Genomic DNA, 18,005 nt, shown 5'->3' on the forward strand with positions numbered 1-18,005 from the left:
GGGTGGCGGGCGGTCTCGGCCCCACTGCCGGTTCCATGCGCCTTTCTCCGCGCCTGCTTTTCCCACACTTGAATAAAGTGGGCACGCTCCTCCGTACCCCAAGATGAAAATTTCTTATTTTTTCACGGCATCGTTGCAGGATATGAAGAAGATTATATCGCAAAACATGCTAACCCAGCTTTCCTTTCCACTCTAAAAGCCACAGAAAACAGGGAAAATTGTTGCTCTCACACTAAGAGATGGCTACTCTTCTCTGGCTACTCTTCTTCCAGCTGCTTCTCTCCTCAGCATCGAAAGCTCAGATGCCCGGTAAGTTCCATGAGATCTTATGCTGATTTGTATGAGAAGTTTTGTGGATGTTTCTGTTCTATTATTGTCGCTCATTTGGGCATTTATTCTGACATTTGTAGACTGTTCTAGCTGCAAGAATTTTGATTTCATGTCCGGAGTATTATAGTTCAACTGTATGCAACAACCAAATTTGGGTCTTAAAACTTAGAAAAGGTAAGTGGTGAAGTGAAATATAAAACCAGATGGAATTTCGAAACACTATGCATCTGAGGCTCAGTGAAACAGAAGAAAATTTCGAATCAAGTTACTAAAGGAGTGAGAAATGTACACTTGAAAAGGCATATGCGATTAATAATCTTGTAGTTCTAATTAATAAGAAATATCCGTAATTATGTCTCACGTATAGCTCCATTTCAAATCCTAATGATCGTTGCTCCCAAATCTGGCTAATTTGTATGATATCAAAGCGTTTGTTAGGCTTGCTGTCCTTTAAATTTCACTTGTAATTCATCCTATCCACGTGATTACTTAAAATGATAGGACGGCACTGGAATTTAGCATGTACTAGCAGATTAAGTATCCCAGCTTGTTGTTGATTCATTCCTACATGAGGTTCAAAGAATTTTTTTTTGAAAAAAACGAAAGTTTGTTCTTCTGCGTACTGTTATATACAACTCTCTGTATTGCTATAATATTGGGTCAATCTAAAAAATAATAATTTTGGTTCTGCTGCTTGAAATTAACAATCTGATTTGACCAATCTCTTACCTGAATGATGATTTTTGAGACAGGTTTCGTAAGTCTGGATTGTGGAGGTAAAGATGAGCATACAGATGATATTGGGCTTCAATGGATTCCTGATGATCAATTTATATATGGTGGTCAAACTGCCACCATATCTAACCCAGGTGAGAACCCCAAGCAATACATGAAAGTAAGATATTTCCCTGCGGATAGCAGAAAGTATTGCTACACATTAAGTGTGAAGACTAGAACCCGCTACCTCGTAAGAGCAAGTTTCTTATATGGAAACTTTGACAAAAGTAATGTTTATCCGATGTTTGACCTCTCTCTTGGGGCAACTCATTGGTCAACTATTGTAATTTCTGATGCAAATGTAATTGAAGTTCGAGAGTTGACTTTGCTGGCTTCTTCTCGCTTGATAAGTGTGTGTGTGTCAAATGCTACCACTGGGCAACCATTCATTTCTACCCTTGAGCTTCGTCAGTTTAATGGTTCACTCTATTATACGACCTATGAAACTCAGTTCTTTCTCAGCCTATCTGCAAGAATAAATTTTGGTGCCGAGAACAATGATTCAGTAAGGTATGTTCATTCAATCAGTTAAAAGAATAATGTACAATTTTATGCTATGGTTAATTTTATCGTCGGCGTAAATAGGCTTTCTTTTTAGTGCAAATTGGCTGGCAATATTATATTCAGCATCATCCTCAATTGTGGAATTTTTCTATGCCTATTAAGTCAAACAACCATCCATGATCACATGGTGTTTGTACAAAACCTAGATGGAAGATAAGATCCATGAAGCGATATTTCATGGATCCCAGACCATCCAAAATGTGCACGGCTCAGTTGTGTCAAACAAAGATGTGTGTTGGAGTGGAGGCAACTCTTATTGGGGCATACTCGCTAATAAGTCATACACAAAATGGCTGAATGTGGAACCTAAATTCATACTTCATGATTAGGCTCAATTGCACTCAAATAAAACAAAAGGTTACAACTGGATTGCGTAATATATTATCTAGGTGTATGTGGATATTTTCGTTTATGTTCATGCATGTGTGCTAAGTGTGCACGTGTCTGTAATTTGTTTAGGTTTACACTGAAATATTTACATATGTAGAGAACCACATCTACAACATAACATATTTACAGCAAGAATTTGCAACAGAAGATGCACAAATTGTATGTTATGCAATATTTAAATATGTGGGGATGGTAAAGCATGTAAATGGCAATATGACTACCAAAAAGATTGGATAACAAATGGTCATAGTGCAAGATCTAAAATACAAAGTGAAAAGGATGCTATAGGACACAAAAACATGGAAGAGATATTGGAAGTGCATGGAAGTGCTAAAGCAAACGGAGCAGCAAAATTCGTGAAAGTCCAATTTACAGTAAACCGGTTAAGCAGTTGGGCTATAATTGGAAACGGCATAAGAGAGGGGGGCAGGGAATGGAGGTGTAAAAAGTTATGGTATATCATTATTTTATATATTGGGTTTTTTCTGCTTTTGACACTGATTTCATGCAATAGCATATATTTCCAGCACTTTCTCCACATGTTATAATTGACCTAACATCTATATTCTTATCCAAAACTGAACAAGTTGATTCACAGCATGGGCTGATTGAGTCACATGATTATTAAATAATCTATATATACTATGAATATGAGCTCAAGGAGCAACAATCCTACATCTGAAGAGGGGGGTGGGAGAGAAAGATTCAGTACTTGGGAACCTTATGAATTACCACTGAAATTAATGATTACAGAAATAAAAAAGTCTACTAGCGTATTATTGCATTACAAGCACATTTTTCGCAACTTTGGTTAACTTTGTTGTGATGCTAGGTTTGTAATACAGGGAAAAAACTTAAAAAATGACATAACAACATATTCTTTTCATAGTTCTCTTGTGCATTAGCCATCTTACCACTTCCTTCCCTGCCTCGCGAGCCCCTCGCCCAATTTCTTTTGTGTGCATGTGCATGTGCTTGGCCTTTTGACTTGACTTAAGGGAACTCTTCATTATTGTTTCAGGTTTCCAGATGATCCATTTGATAGAATATGGGAATCTGATTCTGCAAGAAGGGCAAATTACCTTGTTGATGTTGCTCCGGGGACTGAAAAAATATCCACTGAAAAGCCAATAGATGTTAGCACTGGTGAAATGCCACCAGAAAAGGTGATGCAGACAGCTGTGGTGGGTCAAAATGGTTCTTTGACATATCGACTAGACTTGGATGGTTTTCCAGCAAATGGCTGGGCATTCTCATACTTCGCAGAAATTGATGATTTTGGTCCAGATGACACCAGGAAATTTAAGCTAGTAATTCCAGGCATGCCGGCATTTAGTAAACCCACTGTTGATGTTCAAGAAAATGCTCAAGGGAAGTACCGGCTCTATGAACCAGGATATAACAATGTGTCCCTACCATTTGTCTTCTCTTTTGGGTTTAGAAAAACGAATGATTCATCCAAGGGACCTATCTTGAATGCTTTGGAGATTTATAAATACCTGCAGATAAATTTTGGTTCTCAAGATGGTAAGCCTGGATCTTTCTCATTAGATGCATAAATGCATTAGCTTAAAGCGTAGTCCTGAATGAGAAAGAAAATGTATCAAAATCTTTTATCTGTTAACAACATTGCAGCAACTGCCATGGGAAGTTTCGTTTCACACTATCAAGAGGCAGATTGGGCCCGAGAAGGTGGTGATCCATGTGTACCAGCTTCATGGTCTTGGGTGCAGTGTAATTCAGATCAACAACCAAGAGTAGTTTCAATGTACTTGGTACCGCGTCCTTTATGTCATGTTTCTTTATTGTAATTTTTTCAAGTTGGTGACCTATATATGCTCATCCATTTACCATTATTCAAAAATTCTATCAAAACTAAAATTATCGGGTATTTGGCAGCAATTTATCTGGGAAGAATCTGGCAGGGAATTTTCCTTTAGAACTGACAAAGTTACCAGACTTGGTTGAATTGTAAGATTTGAATGCCTACCCTGTTTTTTTAAGACATATTAAATATTTATTTTTTAAAGTCTTAATTGTCATATTGTAACAAAGAATATCTGGTTATTATAGGCGGCTTGATGGGAACTTACTTACTGGTCCAATACCTGATTTTGGTGGATGCCCAAATCTGGAGTATATGTAAGTTTACAAGTGTCTTGGTTACTAATCTCGTACTTTTTCCATGTACTCAAATTAAAATACCTCTTGGCTTACTGCAGTCATCTTGAGAACAATGAACTCAGTGGTGCATTACCTTCATCCTTGGCGGACCTACCAAGTCTACGAGAACTGTAAGTTTTGCAACCAAATCCATGACAAGTATAACATCACTTAACAATTGGGCTTCATCCAACAAAGTACTTCGAATACTCAAAACTAGGCATTTTCTTGTAAGTTTTACAATGGAATCCATGGCAAGTGTAACATCAGTTAACAATTAATGGTTTGGGCTTTGTCCAACAAAGTACTTCAAATACTCAAAACTAGGCAATTCATGGCTTCCACATTTTTAGGAAATTGAACTCCTTCAATCTCTCACTCTATATATATGTGTGTGTGTGTGTGTGTGTGTGTTGCACATATGGCCCTAAGTAAAAGATTTAATTACATCACATTATTTGCTGCAGGTACGTTCAGAATAATATGTTGTCTGGATTGGTGCCGCAAAGGCTTCTCAGTAAAAATATCATTTTCAAGTGGGTATTACTTTATTAGTACAGGCAAATTAATTTCATATATGTCACTTTATTCTTCAAGATACAAAATGGAAATCAAGAAAATGGCCTGTGCATGCTAATTAACCCATCATAAGGTGGCATTTGGTTAGCAAAGGAGAACAGCTGTAAGTTTGAGAGATCTGCTTCAAGCTAGCAATAGAGCACGTAGATACAATACACGTGAGACATGAATCTCCAGTAGTAAAAACACCTCTTTCCCTTTGTGCAGAGGAAGTAGAACTAAACACCATAAAGTAGCAAATCAACAAGAGCCTAGGGATTTTGATGTGGAAAACCCCTCAAGGAAAACCATGGGATCTAGTCCTGCCAAACCATGCACTACAGACTTATGGGTGTAGAATGCTTGTTTTTCCTCCCTAAGCAATCCTAGAGGATAACGATTCAAGAGAACATCCCTCTTGAATCACAATTCTCTCTAGGTCAAACAAGAGGATATCAAACATCAAGAGAATAAGTTCTTGGCGTACACGAGATCTTCTCAAGGGCCATTGCTTGGTGCAATTGTAAAAGGCTTGGGCTGACCGGTGTGATAGTGCAGGTCCGAGTCCTGTGGCAGCAATTTTAATTCAAAAGAAGGCCAAAGGTTAGGTCCATCTCCAATCTGATTCTCCCAGGATTCCGGATTGCCGGGACCATAACTGGGTAATGGCCCTTTAAACAGAAAAGAGTTTCTCACCAAAAGGACATGGGTTTCAACATACCAAACATAGGAACAGATACGCATAAATGGAGGATTCAAAAACCTTCTAACAATAGCAATTTGGAGATGCCAGGAACTGCAAACATGGACTTGCAGATGGGATTTCGCATGTCTGGTGCACAGCTTCTCTCCTTCAGGAAAAGTTTCCTGAACAATGGGGATGCTAGGCTTTTCCTCCTAAAGGTCTCCCACACAATAAGTCTCTCCCAGCGATGAATTGAAGACTATACCAGTCCTGATCTCTCCCCCTTCCTTATTTCATAACAAAACATAATGAATCATATTAAATTATTTTGTTTCTTTTTTTATTGTCTTATTGAAAGTTTCCCATGTCTTTGGATTTAGTTTCCTTTTTTGGTAAAAATAATAATAATATGCCGCTCTATTTCACCTAATCCAGCTCAATAATCAATGGGCTCTTCTCCTCTCATAAGGAGGGAAGTCAAACACATTCATGGGTGGTTGATAGAGTGATCTAACTGTTAACAATGTCATATATGAAATCTCTAAAATAGATGCAAGGTATCAACTCTTTACCCAACAGATAGCCTTAAAATAAGTTTATCGTGTACCAAGCCTACTACAAAAATATTTATCTTGGAGATGCTATTGCTGAAGGACTACTGATTTTTATGCCATTTCATTTGTGGATGCACTTGATGCATCCATTTGTTTACTAGGCTTGAATTTAGACCCAGGAGTAAGAATCTAATGAAGACTAGGCAAACTTTTGAAGCAATATTGGTGTATGATATGTATCTAATGAATTGCATATTGGCTTTTTCCTTTTTTGAGCAAATTGTATATTGCCTATTGCACATCAAGTATGATCATACAGGGAAAGTTCATCTTTTTTCTGTAATAACAATTAGTAGCATCATCAGTCGAAGTGTCAAACTATTTCCCATAAAAAGATGGAGGCCTAATGATTTTTAGGTTGATCGTGATTGAGCAGATTTTGTCTGGCCATCAACCTAATGTCCACCTGCTAAATATTGGTGTCAGATTTGTGATCAGGGAAAATTTATGCGAGTATTCTACCTGAAACCTATAAGACCAGTTCTTGGGTTGCATACGAGTATCTGTTAGGAAGTTGTATTCTACCTGAAAACTCACCTCCAAAATTTTCTAGACTTCAAAAGATTGTAGATGAAAAGAGGACAGTAATTTTGACATAGGAAGTTGTATTCATCTGTAAAGCATGGATAAGCTACAGAGTCAAAAGAACCACAACCTTTGTTTTTTACTATAATAATGAATTATAAATTGGATAGGTACTTTGACTCACATTGATTTTTTCCCCTTTTTTGGGTATATGCATGTTCAGTTATTCAGGAAATCCGCATATTCACAAGGGAAAGAAAGACACAGGTCGCATAATAATTATCATCTGTTCTGTAACTGGAGTTTCTATGCTGCTGGTCATAATTGGTATAGCATACTACTTGTTCACACGGAAAAAAGGGAAAAATATCCCAAAAGGTACATCTAGAGAAATTTTGTAATGTTTCATTGTATCATTAGGACCACAGAAACCATAACTGAAACATCAAATCTTGCCTTCTCCAGATAAAGTTACCAGTGACCCTCCAGCTAAAAAGTTGAGTACTTTCTTCAGTGAAGTGGCGACAGAATCAGCACATAGGTATTCATTGTCTGAAATTGAAGATGCAACTGGGAAGTTTGAAAGGAGAATAGGCTCTGGAGGTTTTGGGATAGTATATTATGGAAAGATGGCAGATGGAAAAGAAATTGCAGTGAAAGTTCTCACCAATGATTCCTTCCAGGGAATCAGAGAGTTCCTAAATGAGGTAACTTCATCATAGTTGAAAAATTTATGTTACAATTTGTCTGGATTCTTTCGCATATATATGTTTGATGAAGATAGTAACTCTGACTGTTAAAAACCAACCATGTTGCTTCACTTCTTGATGATTGATTATACGTATACCCATCATGTCTTCCAAAATGTATAATCAGCAAGACCCATTGCCACATATTTTTATGGAAATGATAAGATGTTATGTCCATGCACACTGTTAAACTTGACAGTTGTCGGTCTATATCAAAAATGTTAGATGTTGACATTAGTATGTTGGTCTCATTGTGACCAATGATGTGAACTACGAAATATTACTGTGTCCAAATTTCCAACTATCCAACTTGTCAAGAAACCTGCGGCTTGAAATATTTGGGGCACAAGTCACAGCTGTCTCTATACTTTGTTTTGGGTGGGACCTGTCAAGTAAGATGATCATGTATTTCAGGTGAATTCATGCATAAATCTTGTCCACTTCAGGCATTGCTGAACCCATTGGCTTTATATGTTCTTGATGTTCAGATGAAGCCTGCACCATCTCTACCACCTAAAGAAACAACACTTAAGACTAGATTGTAGAGAGAGCAACTTGTAATGCTCAACCACATTGAAGGTGTGCTCCTTCAAGGGATATAGGCTCTGAACCTACTAAAAGAAACTGCCACAAGCCCTACAAGAAGAGATACATAGTGAAGTACTACCACGCTTCTGAATTTGAAGGCAATCAACAGTTCTGCATGAACAAATGGTCAGGACTCCCATATTTATACTTTCATCGCTTAAGAACATAAATAAGAGATGCCACACACCATTAACATATGTAGTGCATGATCAACTACACAAACAAAATCAGACTGACCAGCTTCATCAAATCTGTCAGGGATCTCTTTGAGTATGACTGCTAGAAATTGTTACAGTAAGGTTAAACTGATATTATCATATCCATACGTTGAGATGTTTGATAATTTACCTTTTGCTCTACTTCAGCTGTTTAACGGAAAAGTCTTTTTTTTTTTTCCTCCCTCTTTTAAAGGTGACACTGCTTTCTAGAATTCATCATAGGAATCTCGTCACATTTCTCGGTTACAGCCAACAAGATGGGAAAAACATCCTTGTCTATGAATTTATGCATAATGGAACTTTAAAGGAGAACCTTCGTGGTAAGTTTCATACGGAACCATATGAAGATTTTGTTTTGAATATCAGGTCAATTTATTTATTTATTTAGTTATTTTGGGTTAGACACTGATTTATAAATTTTCACAGGACCTTCAGCTCAGGAAAGAACTCTTAATTGGATCAAGCGTCTTGAGATTGCAGAAGATGCTGCAAAAGGTTAAATTCCTAAACTACTGCTCTGTGAAAACTGTCACTTCTATTATCCAAAGCAAACAGCTTTCTTTAATTATGAAATGCATCAGGAATTGAGTACCTTCACACGGGCTGCTTTCCCACCATCATTCATAGGGATCTGAAGAGTAGCAACATTCTTCTTGACAAGCACATGAGAGCAAAGGTCTCGGATTTTGGTCTCTCAAAACCTGCAGTGGATGGTTCCCATGTCTCAAGCATTGTTCGCGGAACTGTTGGATATCTGGACCCTGAGTAAGACCCTATTCCTGCACAAATAGCAGACTAAAACCATTGCCTAAGTTTAAAGAGGCTGTCATTGCTAGTACCGTCATGATTAACATGCTGATAGTTTTGTACATAATAACACCTAACAAGTATGTGACTTCTGACTCTTATATGGCTAGGAATACTGCTTTTCAGATTGTATATTGATTAGTCAGATTTTAATGTCTCATTTTGTGACTAGTGAAAAATTGATCAGTCTGAAATATGAATAGGTACTACATCTCTCAGCAATTAACAGAGAAAAGCGATATCTACAGTTTTGGCGTTATTCTTCTGGAGCTGATATCAGGTCAAGAACCAATATCCAATGAAAACTTTGGCCTCAACTGCCGTAACATTGTGGCCTGGGTAAGTTTTTGCTACCATATAATTATCTTGTTCTCAATCAGAGGCTACAGCCTTTTTTTTAATTACTGATGCTGTTATTCATATCATAAAGCTTCTCCAAGTTCTAGCAGACTCGATGACATGGTTTTCTTTTTCTTGAAATATCTGACCCCGTGAGCAAACACACGGCAGGCAAAGTCATATATTGAGAATGGGAACATTGAGGCTGTCATTGACCCCATGCTGCCGGATGATTATAACGTGCAATCAGTGTGGAAGATTGCCGAGGCTGCAGTTATGTGTGTCAAACCGCATGGGATTCAAAGGCCAACTATATCAGAAGTGCTCAAGGAAATACAAGAAGCTATTGCAATCGAGCGAGTCTCGGGGCTTCATGGAGAATGCGCTGTTAAGGTAGTATCAAAGAAATCCATGTGCTCTTCTGTGAATATGGACATGATTGGCTCAGCTACTCCTGAACAAAATGTCTCTCTTCCTGAGTTGTTTGTGCAGCCAGGACTTCGATAGCTACCAATGCAGGTAGGTCTTGGAACTCTCCTGAGACAAAAATTTTGGCATGGAGACATTAAAGATATTTCTCCGCAGTGAAGTTGCTTAATTGGCTTTAACATTCTTCTTTCAGTGTGTATTTTGCTAGTCAACAGAAAGCAAAGTTTCTGCTGCGAAAGAGCACCTGCATGATTCTCATTCAAGTTCTTGTCAGGACATCCTTAGTTCTCCCGAGCATTTAAGTGATGACCCAACCTTGAAAACAGGCTTCTGTTATTGTCGCATGTAATCAGTTGTGGTATTGTGGTTCAAGACTTTGTCCTGTATAATGAGTAGGCATCAACTGGTACCCCTTTTTATTAATTAGCTTTTATCCTTTTTCGCCCATAAATATCTCATATTTTGTACCCACCCCCCTCGGCTGATGGGTGTGGACTTATCAGCTTTGTACGAAATAGCGATTTGAAACATGTAAGCAATTTCTGCATAAGAACTCTTGTTTTAACAGCACCCTCTTTAAATATTGGATGATGGATGTTGCTTGAACCTAGAAAGCTGACTGGTGCTGGAGAATCACAGTGTTGTCTTTTTCCTTCTACATGAGTTTCTAAAAGATGTCTTTTTTCTAAGTAGTAGAGACGGCCACCAAATTGTTGAGAACTTAGAAACCAAGCGTCATAAGATTGGCAAGAGAAAGGCATAACAAGAACTAGAAATCATCATGGTTCTAGGAATACCCTGAACTCGTGATGCTACACCATTTCAAGTAAGCTCTGAAGCTTGGATGGATCTTGAGAAAAGATGGGATGGGGGGTTTGGCAGGTCCCACCAATCGAGCATCACGTAGGAGTCCAGCATTAGAGTCCCTCTTGGAGTGCCAACGGCGTGGCACAAAGGTTTGGCGAGAGGCCAGGCAGGAATCTCGACCACCCGTGTCTTATTCCGAAGATTCAGAGAAAACAAAAACAAACAAACAAAAAAAGAGAGAGAAGGTAATGCAAGGGGCTGGAATCATTACGCCACTTATGACATTGAAACATTGGCGTTTGGTGACAACACCTAATGGTGATTCATCCATCAGGACCATCCACATAATAATTATTTGGGCAGCCAGCGTGGCTAATCAACTCATGAGCCAGATCTCCTCGCGAAACACAAAACGCTGATCATGTCCAGCACTCGGACCCCTGTTTTCAAGGTGCCCAGATTCAAGTTTTCATACGTGTGTAACAACGCCCAAGAAAACAAACACGTTCATTCATGCAGTCTGCAATTCAACCTTGCTAAGTAGAAGCCAGTGCACCACAAAATAAAACTATTAACGACCACTGATCGACAAGACAAAATTTGGCCTAAAACCACGGGGGTCTTATTACAAAGATGTTTTCCATCAGTCTGTTTATGCTTGCAAAATGACATTCTAAATGCCCCACAAAATGAAAGGAAAGATGCTTGTGCTTCGATTTAACCATCCTTCAAGCATCGGCAAACCTGCAACAGACGAGGAAGACATCAGAGAAAAGCTAAGCTCATATACAACTTTCAGAGAGAATCACAGTGTTTGCGGTGTACAATCTTACCCCAGTTCAGAAAGCTTCATGTGGGCTTCAGCATAGTCGGCAAAGAAAGCATCCTCATCCTAAGAGCAATCAGCCAGACCATGAAAAAGAATTCAACAATCAGCTATGAAGAAAATGATAAGATGTAAAAGTAGCAAACCAATTAAGAACAAGCATCATACCGCAGCATATTTTTCCACAAGAGGGCGGAAAGCCGGGTCGGTCAGAAGGGCTTTGTCGGATGGAAGCTGGAGTAGGTCTTCCTTCTCACCAGTCAGAAGCTCCCTGTTAACATCAAATTCAAGGAAAAGAGTAGGGCACCCAAGTCCCCTTCAGACAACTATTTGCTATACATATAATCAAGGAGTGTATCGTATCGCAGCATCGCAGCATTATACAACTATTTAGGAGGAGCAATGAAAACACACTTGAAGTAAGAGTTATCAAAGATAAGCGGATTCGATGTCCAAGCCCCTTCAAAACCGGAGCGATCCTTGTGGCACCGTCCCTGTTAGGCAGAGAAGATGAATAATCAAGTAAAGACATTTTATCGAGAAAAATTGTCCACTGTAAATGCACCTTCCTTGCTTATCTCTCCCTATAGTTTATGGTTTCCAAGAAATAGTTAAAATTTATCGGCAAAAAAAGAAAAAAGATGGGTGCTCTGCGCTTGCAAATTAACAGCACATATAGTGCATATGATAAGCAAAGGAGGGAAAAGGGAACAAGCAGATAGCTGAACTCACCAGTGTGTGCCCACCGGACAGAGCAACGATGTCCTTATCAGTCAAGCCCATATGAGCAACAAATACATCTCTCAGGTGGTCACAACCTGTAATATTAGAACACAACACATGTAACACGGAAGTAGGAGAATGCATGTCGAAGGTGATTTTATAACAAGATCGACGGCAAGATCACTAATTTCTATAGTATTTGAGAAAGCAAAATGCCTCATTTTATGGACGGCGCAAGGGCGAATGCAGGTAATCCACAGGTCTTGTTATCAAAACAGATAGAAAGATCACAAGCAAACATGAACCAGTGCAGAGGATTACATCATCTGTTTACCACCATAGTCAGGGAGCTGTACACTGTAATGTTCCAATGGTAGCTGAAAGCCTAAAAGCATTATAAAAGTGACTAAATATTGCTATTTCACACATAAAATTTTGTATATAGAATCTCACATCATTTCAATAAGAAACATGATCAAGTGACCACAACTGCAATATCTTATATGCAGATCATTATGCCAACTCAAGATAGTTGTCAAACTGTGCTGCACAGCAATTATGCAATCTCTACGTGCAAGAAAAATCAGGATCTAAAGTAGGATGAAACCTAACACGAAGACTCTAAAGAATTCGACAGAATGGTACAGACTTTTACCTTTGGTAGCATCAGGCAGACGGCCTTCCTTGGGGGGTTCAGGCTTGTCCTGATACCGACGAAAAAGATGGATAAATATAAAGATCATATTTCAGACAACAAAAAGAAAATCAATAAAAACAGCAAAAGGACCGAAAACTTTTTTTTGTATGCAAAATTTCCCACAAAATCTCCCAATCTCTCTGACAAAAATATCAGTAACTGGATCACATGTCACACTAATTACATTATTGTGATCCAACGAGTGGTAGAAATCTGTTACCTTGATGGATGATGGATAGATTTAATACAGTTTATTCTAGGAATCATGAAACGTGAGTTTAAGTTTTTTTATAAAAAAAAATTGAAGTATATTCCTCTAAAATCTCTTCTTTTTAATATAAAATTCCAAGAAAATACAGCATTGATTTCTAATATCGAAGAAAAAGAAGCTAAAAATCTCGAGAGCCTGAAATCCAAACCACATCTCTTGAATTCGTAAATAGAATTACCAAAAAAATTGAAAAAAAGCAAAGGTATCAAATCGAAACTACAATCACAGAATGAGCGAAGAGCTATACCTCCCGACCAGGATGGAAAGGAACCTCCGGCCCACCAGTGATCTCCACGGCCACAACTCCAGCCAGCTGAAATTAATCACTCCATCAACCAAGAAAAGTCCCAAAAACAAAGAAACCAAACAAATCGAACCAAAAGACTCAAAGAAATGAAACCAAAATTGCCGTCAAAAGAACAAGATTAAACCCACCTGATAGAAATCCCCATAGGAGAGAATGGGGAATTGCTCCTTGATCGGCTCCAGCAATCGGACGGCGATCTCAAGCCCATTGTTCGCCTCGTGACCCTGCTCCGCCTTGTATCTCATGGTCCCGAACGGACCACCCGTCTTTGTGCTCACATCGTACGTCCCCGCCGAGTGCCACCTGAAATCACAGCCATCCATTATTATCTAACAATTTTCCTGAAAAAAACTCCATGAATATAGCAAAGATCCACCGAATGGACGGAGATCGTACGCCAGGCGGAGCATCAGAGGCGCGCAGTTCTTCTCCGCGATGAACCCACGAAGCTTCCGGCGGCACTTCTCGACCGCCTTCCGGTACTCCTCGCTCACTGTCGGGTACGACTTCCCCATCTCTCTCGACCGTCCGATCTCGATCACCTGCGTGACGATCAGATGGCAGCCGTCAGATCGGCGCACACCCAAGAGAGAACAAGAAAATGAGGGGCACCCTTTTTCCCTTACCTCGTAAATCCCTAGCTCGGAGCACACACCGCCACGAGGAAGACACGCTCTCTCCTCCTACTTATCTTCGGGAGCTTCCGAAGAGAAGCTTCTAGTAACTCCACGCCCCACCGTCCGATCTATCGTGATATACGGGCGAGATCTCGTAGCGTTTCTACGGCCAGGATCGGATGCCATAGCTTGATGTGCGGATCCCGGGCGTCGTTGCACTAATAGTAATTTCTGAGAAGTACATTTACGAAAATGTCCATAGGGTGATTTAGGCTTCTAGTTGGTTACTTGCGTGATAATGGGAGCCATCAAGGGTATATTAGGTCTTTTCTGGCTTGCAAGTGTGAACGCGGCTTGGGTTGGGGATGATTCCATCGCATTAATTGGAATGAAACGAATCGGATAATGCCACGTGGGGGGATAATGGTGGAGGGTTTGGTGGGGTGTTGACTGGACGGCCGATAATGCGGACTCCACGCTGGCGTCGGCGCAATTTACGGATACGGGCGCGGACTATGACATTATGCGCCGAATGGTCTTCCTTCGTGGGAGCCGGATCTGCTGCAAGACAACATTGTTGTGGTAATCGTGCAAACCATCTTGGTACAAGAAACGTGTCTCAGAAAGAAAATAAATAAATATTTATATAAATAATCCGCGACATCGAGCAATGCGCCTTTTTTGATGGTCTGGGCGAGTGCCCGAGGTACGCCCGGGTTCCGACTCGGGCGCCATCTCGCTTTGTTTATATTGAGTTATTGACAAAAGTTGTCTGGACCGGAACGGCCGGTCCAACTAGTTGAACTGGACCTGGTCGATCCGGTATTAATTTGTACATTGAATTGGTGAAAAAAAGAAGGGTTAAAACTGGATGAATGGAATGATCCGTTTGAACTGAACAAATTATAAAAATTTGATATCTAGACAGAAATTTTGGACTTAGATACTTCAATTTAAAAGTCTGAATTACTAATTTACTCTTCAAATATGAAGGCCCACCCCAAACTAATAAATAAATAAATAGAACCTAAAAATTTAAAAAAAAAAGCCTCCATGGTGAAGGGTTTTAGCATGTTATAATGCGCAGCGGAAGCTAGGGATTTTAAAATTTCTTAATAAAGTCCCTATGCATGAAACCCTTTTAAGCCTAGATCACCTTAATGATTACAATCAAATGATATAAAATAAATGCAGAATTAGTAGAATACCTCAAACGCTAATCCAAAGTGTACAATCTCCACGAGGCGTCCAAGTGTCCGCCCTCCAATGGTGATCCACACGAAAACTTGATCAAGACTTTAGCTCCAAAGACTTTTGATCCTTAATGCAGAATTCTTCTAAAGAACTCTAATGGCTTGCTTTCCTTCCTTTCTATTTTCCTTTAGCCTTCTAAAATCACTTCTAATCCTTTTGTCCTAAAGAAGACCACCTTGTCTTGGCTTAGGACACACTAGAAGCAATGCTAAAAAGAAAGAAACTAATGTAAGAAAGAAATAAGAGAGGAGTGGGGTGGAATTGGAATGATGAAACTCATGGAGTGCTAACCTATTTATAATAGGTGTAGGGATGCATCTCCAAGGGATGCATCCCATCCACACATCCTCTCATGAAAGGGCATCATCTAAAGGGCCATATCAAATAAGAGGAGGTGCAGATCAAGTGAGGAGGTGTATCAAATGATATGTCCTTTCATGTGGTGCCATATTTTGACCAAGTCAACATCACATGCTAATCACATGTCCATCACGCCTCACCTCTTGATCTTTCATGATGATGATCCAAGGGCTCCAATGCAAGGCGCCATTTACTTGACCCATTATGTCTTCATCCAATGGTGGGATTAAGATCCAATGGTCAATTATGGTAGCCATCCTCTAACCCAATCCAATTGGGTTAAACCAACTCTCTATTATGTCTTCATCCAACGGTAGATCAAGATCTAACGGTCTAGATTGAATGATTTATTAAATCTAATCCAATTAGACTCAAACCAAGCCAATTAGGTGCCAACTCTTGGCTAACCCATATTAGAATATGATCTAATCAAATTTGATCAATTAAGAATCAGATTCGAATCCAATTCGAATCAGGAGCTAAGGTTTGCAACACCTGCTAGGATGTTTATCTTGCAAACATGATCTAATCCAATTAGACCCTTGATAAGTTTTCTTGTGTGTGACCCATTGGGTTCCATACTTAGCCAGCAATAGGTGTGAGTGCGAGTTGACCCAACTTGATTAGAACTCTTCTAATCGATTTAAGTCCAAACTGCGCGAACCCGAACTTAACAATTAGAATCCTTTCTAATTGGTGATCGAATTAACTCTTTAATTTGATCAAACCTATAAAACAAGATTGACGTCTAGCAACGTGTCATGTCTACCCGGAAAATATGGAATTTGGTGGAAATACCAAAAATACCCTTCAGTGGCAAGTTACCATGCAATTCAATCTTTTAATCAAACTGCATCCCAAATATGTATATGAGTATGAATATATGTCAAACTCAATTTCATATTCATATTTTTCTCAATCTTTTAATGATAATTCAAATAATGAAACATTAGAAACTCTTTCTAATTTTCATTCTGCTTTGATCAAAGGCTTCCTGAATTATCATATGATTAGAATAAATAGGATGCTATCTTCTCTTACTAGAAGTGATTAATTCCTTGTTGACCTACTCATAATCTTCGTACACAATTCACCATATCCAGAAGACCTCGTACATAACTTATTGTCATGAATGAGTGTAAACCAAAATATGGGTTCATGTGCACAAGATACCATGGTGATCTCAGGTCATAGGATCAGTTGCACAACTCCCACTAAGAGAATCATCTTTTGACATGTAAGTAAGACTTCATAAGATTTCTCTTTGTAGGTCAATTCAGTGAACTCATTCCTCTAATGAGCACCCACATCTTTGTATTAGTGTCTCCACACAAATGATTGTGAGATCAATCATCCTCTGCATCGAGCATACATAAGACATGTCAGTCTTTCCGGTAATCATTGATCCCCGACTCAATGTACCAATGATTGGGAATATTTAAGATTAGGATTTTAGGATTTTAAGTCTCACTAGTATGATCTCATCATAGTCTTAAAACCATTGCCCTAATCTAAGGAGTTTATCATAAATATAATCAACAGCATATGATAAAACATAACGCCTTTTTTCATATTTAAATGTCATGTACATGATTTGGACAAATCAAAAGAAAAAACCTTTCGCAATACATATTGCGATTGGCTTGTAGGGCATCTACTCTTTCACATGGCCCTTCTTGCTATCAGGGATGAAGGTTAAGGTTTTCTTTTAAAAAATGGATCTTTTCTAAATTTTAAATAATAAAATTTTAAATTATGATATTACGCTAATGTTAGCATTCTGAGAACCGGGGGTTGAATCGGTTGAACTAAGAATCTACCAGTAAAACGGTTGAACATCCTGTCCGATTTTTAAAATACTATGTATTGGATGACATTCAAAGTCATCGATCTGGATCGATCTATTGTATTGACCAAATCTCAGTTTTTTTTTTCCAATTCGATCGTGGGTTTATTACGGTTCAACCTGATGTCTTTCCCTTTTGCAAACATCCAGCGATCTCTTTGGCTCCTCCCAACATCTAATCGAGTGCACTAGAACAAAAAAATAAAAAATAAAAAAATATAGAAAAAGTGGAGGAGAAGCCGAATCTTTTTGATAGGGTCGTGGAAGAAAAAGAAGAAGAAGAAGAAGAAAAATCAAAGTAGAAGAAAAAATCAACTAAAAAAAAAACAAGAAATTAATCAGTTGTTTAAACAAAAGGTTTTTGGGTAGTTCCCTTCAAACCATCTGGGTCTGTATAAGCTGGTATTGAACACATGCCAATATAATATAAAATACATAAAATCTCAACTTTGTTGCCTCTAACTTATTTAAATTGATAGAATCTGAGAGAACAGCAGATAGTTTTATAAGTCTTTCAATAATTTTTTAGTTAATATCAATCGAGATATCAAAAAGTCTGGA

At 38.7% G+C, this 18,005-nt stretch overlaps 2 protein-coding genes across 5 annotated transcripts; one reads left to right on the plus strand and one right to left on the minus strand.

Moving 5' to 3' along the window:
• On the plus strand, positions 1-10,350 carry LOC103702853 (putative LRR receptor-like serine/threonine-protein kinase At1g67720). Of its 3 annotated transcripts, none has more exons than XR_015968417.2 (17): positions 18-309; positions 1,083-1,617; positions 3,083-3,588; positions 3,697-3,829; positions 3,961-4,032; positions 4,135-4,203; positions 4,284-4,355; positions 4,692-4,760; positions 6,830-6,984; positions 7,072-7,313; positions 8,355-8,481; positions 8,588-8,656; positions 8,743-8,926; positions 9,172-9,307; positions 9,399-9,700; positions 9,800-9,826; positions 9,930-10,350. XR_015968417.2 is itself a non-coding variant. In XM_008785446.6 (17 exons), exons 1-16 carry the CDS (start codon positions 240-242, stop codon positions 9,812-9,814), a joined length of 2,676 nt encoding a protein of 891 aa, XP_008783668.5. In that variant the 5' UTR covers positions 18-239; the 3' UTR covers positions 9,815-9,826; positions 9,930-10,350. The 3 variants fall into 3 exon arrangements, 2 of the variants coding, with proteins under 2 accessions (XP_038980916.3, XP_008783668.5); XM_008785446.6 differs by having other exon boundaries at positions 9,479-9,700; XM_039124988.3 differs by having other exon boundaries at positions 1-309; positions 9,479-9,826.
• A 685-nt stretch (positions 10,351-11,035) lies between these two features.
• LOC103702852 (L-ascorbate peroxidase 1, cytosolic) lies at positions 11,036-14,123 on the minus strand. 2 transcript variants are annotated; one of them, XM_039124990.3, is made up of 10 exons: positions 13,994-14,123; positions 13,764-13,909; positions 13,496-13,670; positions 13,308-13,373; positions 12,748-12,796; positions 12,102-12,187; positions 11,784-11,863; positions 11,538-11,640; positions 11,377-11,435; positions 11,036-11,287 (listed from the first exon to the last, which is right to left on the minus strand). In XM_039124990.3, exons 2-10 carry the CDS (start codon positions 13,880-13,882, stop codon positions 11,272-11,274), a joined length of 753 nt encoding a protein of 250 aa, XP_038980918.3. In that variant the 5' UTR covers positions 13,883-13,909; positions 13,994-14,123; the 3' UTR covers positions 11,036-11,271. The 2 variants fall into 2 exon arrangements, with proteins under 2 accessions (XP_038980918.3, XP_088559673.2); XM_088703547.2 differs by lacking the exon at positions 11,036-11,287 and having other exon boundaries at positions 11,373-11,435.
• Positions 14,124-18,005: the final 3,882 nt, after the last annotated feature.

Source organism: Phoenix dactylifera, chromosome 8 (assembly GCF_051530095.1).
Source record: "Phoenix dactylifera cultivar Ajwa chromosome 8, Ajwa_hap1_PhDact_Kaust_v1.1, whole genome shotgun sequence".
In the NCBI taxonomy this organism is placed as follows: domain Eukaryota; kingdom Viridiplantae; phylum Streptophyta; class Magnoliopsida; order Arecales; family Arecaceae; genus Phoenix; species Phoenix dactylifera.

Coding starts and splice junctions, on each gene's coding strand:
- LOC103702853 (XM_039124988.3), top strand. CDS start 240: ATGGCTACTCTTCTCTGGCTACTCTTCTTCCAGCTGCTTCTCTCCTCA. Junction 1,618..3,082: donor GAGAACAATGATTCAGTAAG/GTATGTTCATTC, acceptor TTATTGTTTCAG/GTTTCCAGATGATCCATTTG. Junction 7,314..8,354: donor TCAGAGAGTTCCTAAATGAG/GTAACTTCATCA, acceptor CCTCTTTTAAAG/GTGACACTGCTTTCTAGAAT.
- LOC103702852 (XM_039124990.3), bottom strand. CDS start 13,882: ATGGGGAAGTCGTACCCGACAGTGAGCGAGGAGTACCGGAAGGCGGTC. Junction 13,374..13,495: donor CCTATGGGGATTTCTATCAG/GTGGGTTTAATC, acceptor GATTAATTTCAG/CTGGCTGGAGTTGTGGCCGT. Junction 11,864..12,101: donor TGTCCGGTGGGCACACACTG/GTGAGTTCAGCT, acceptor TCTGCCTAACAG/GGACGGTGCCACAAGGATCG.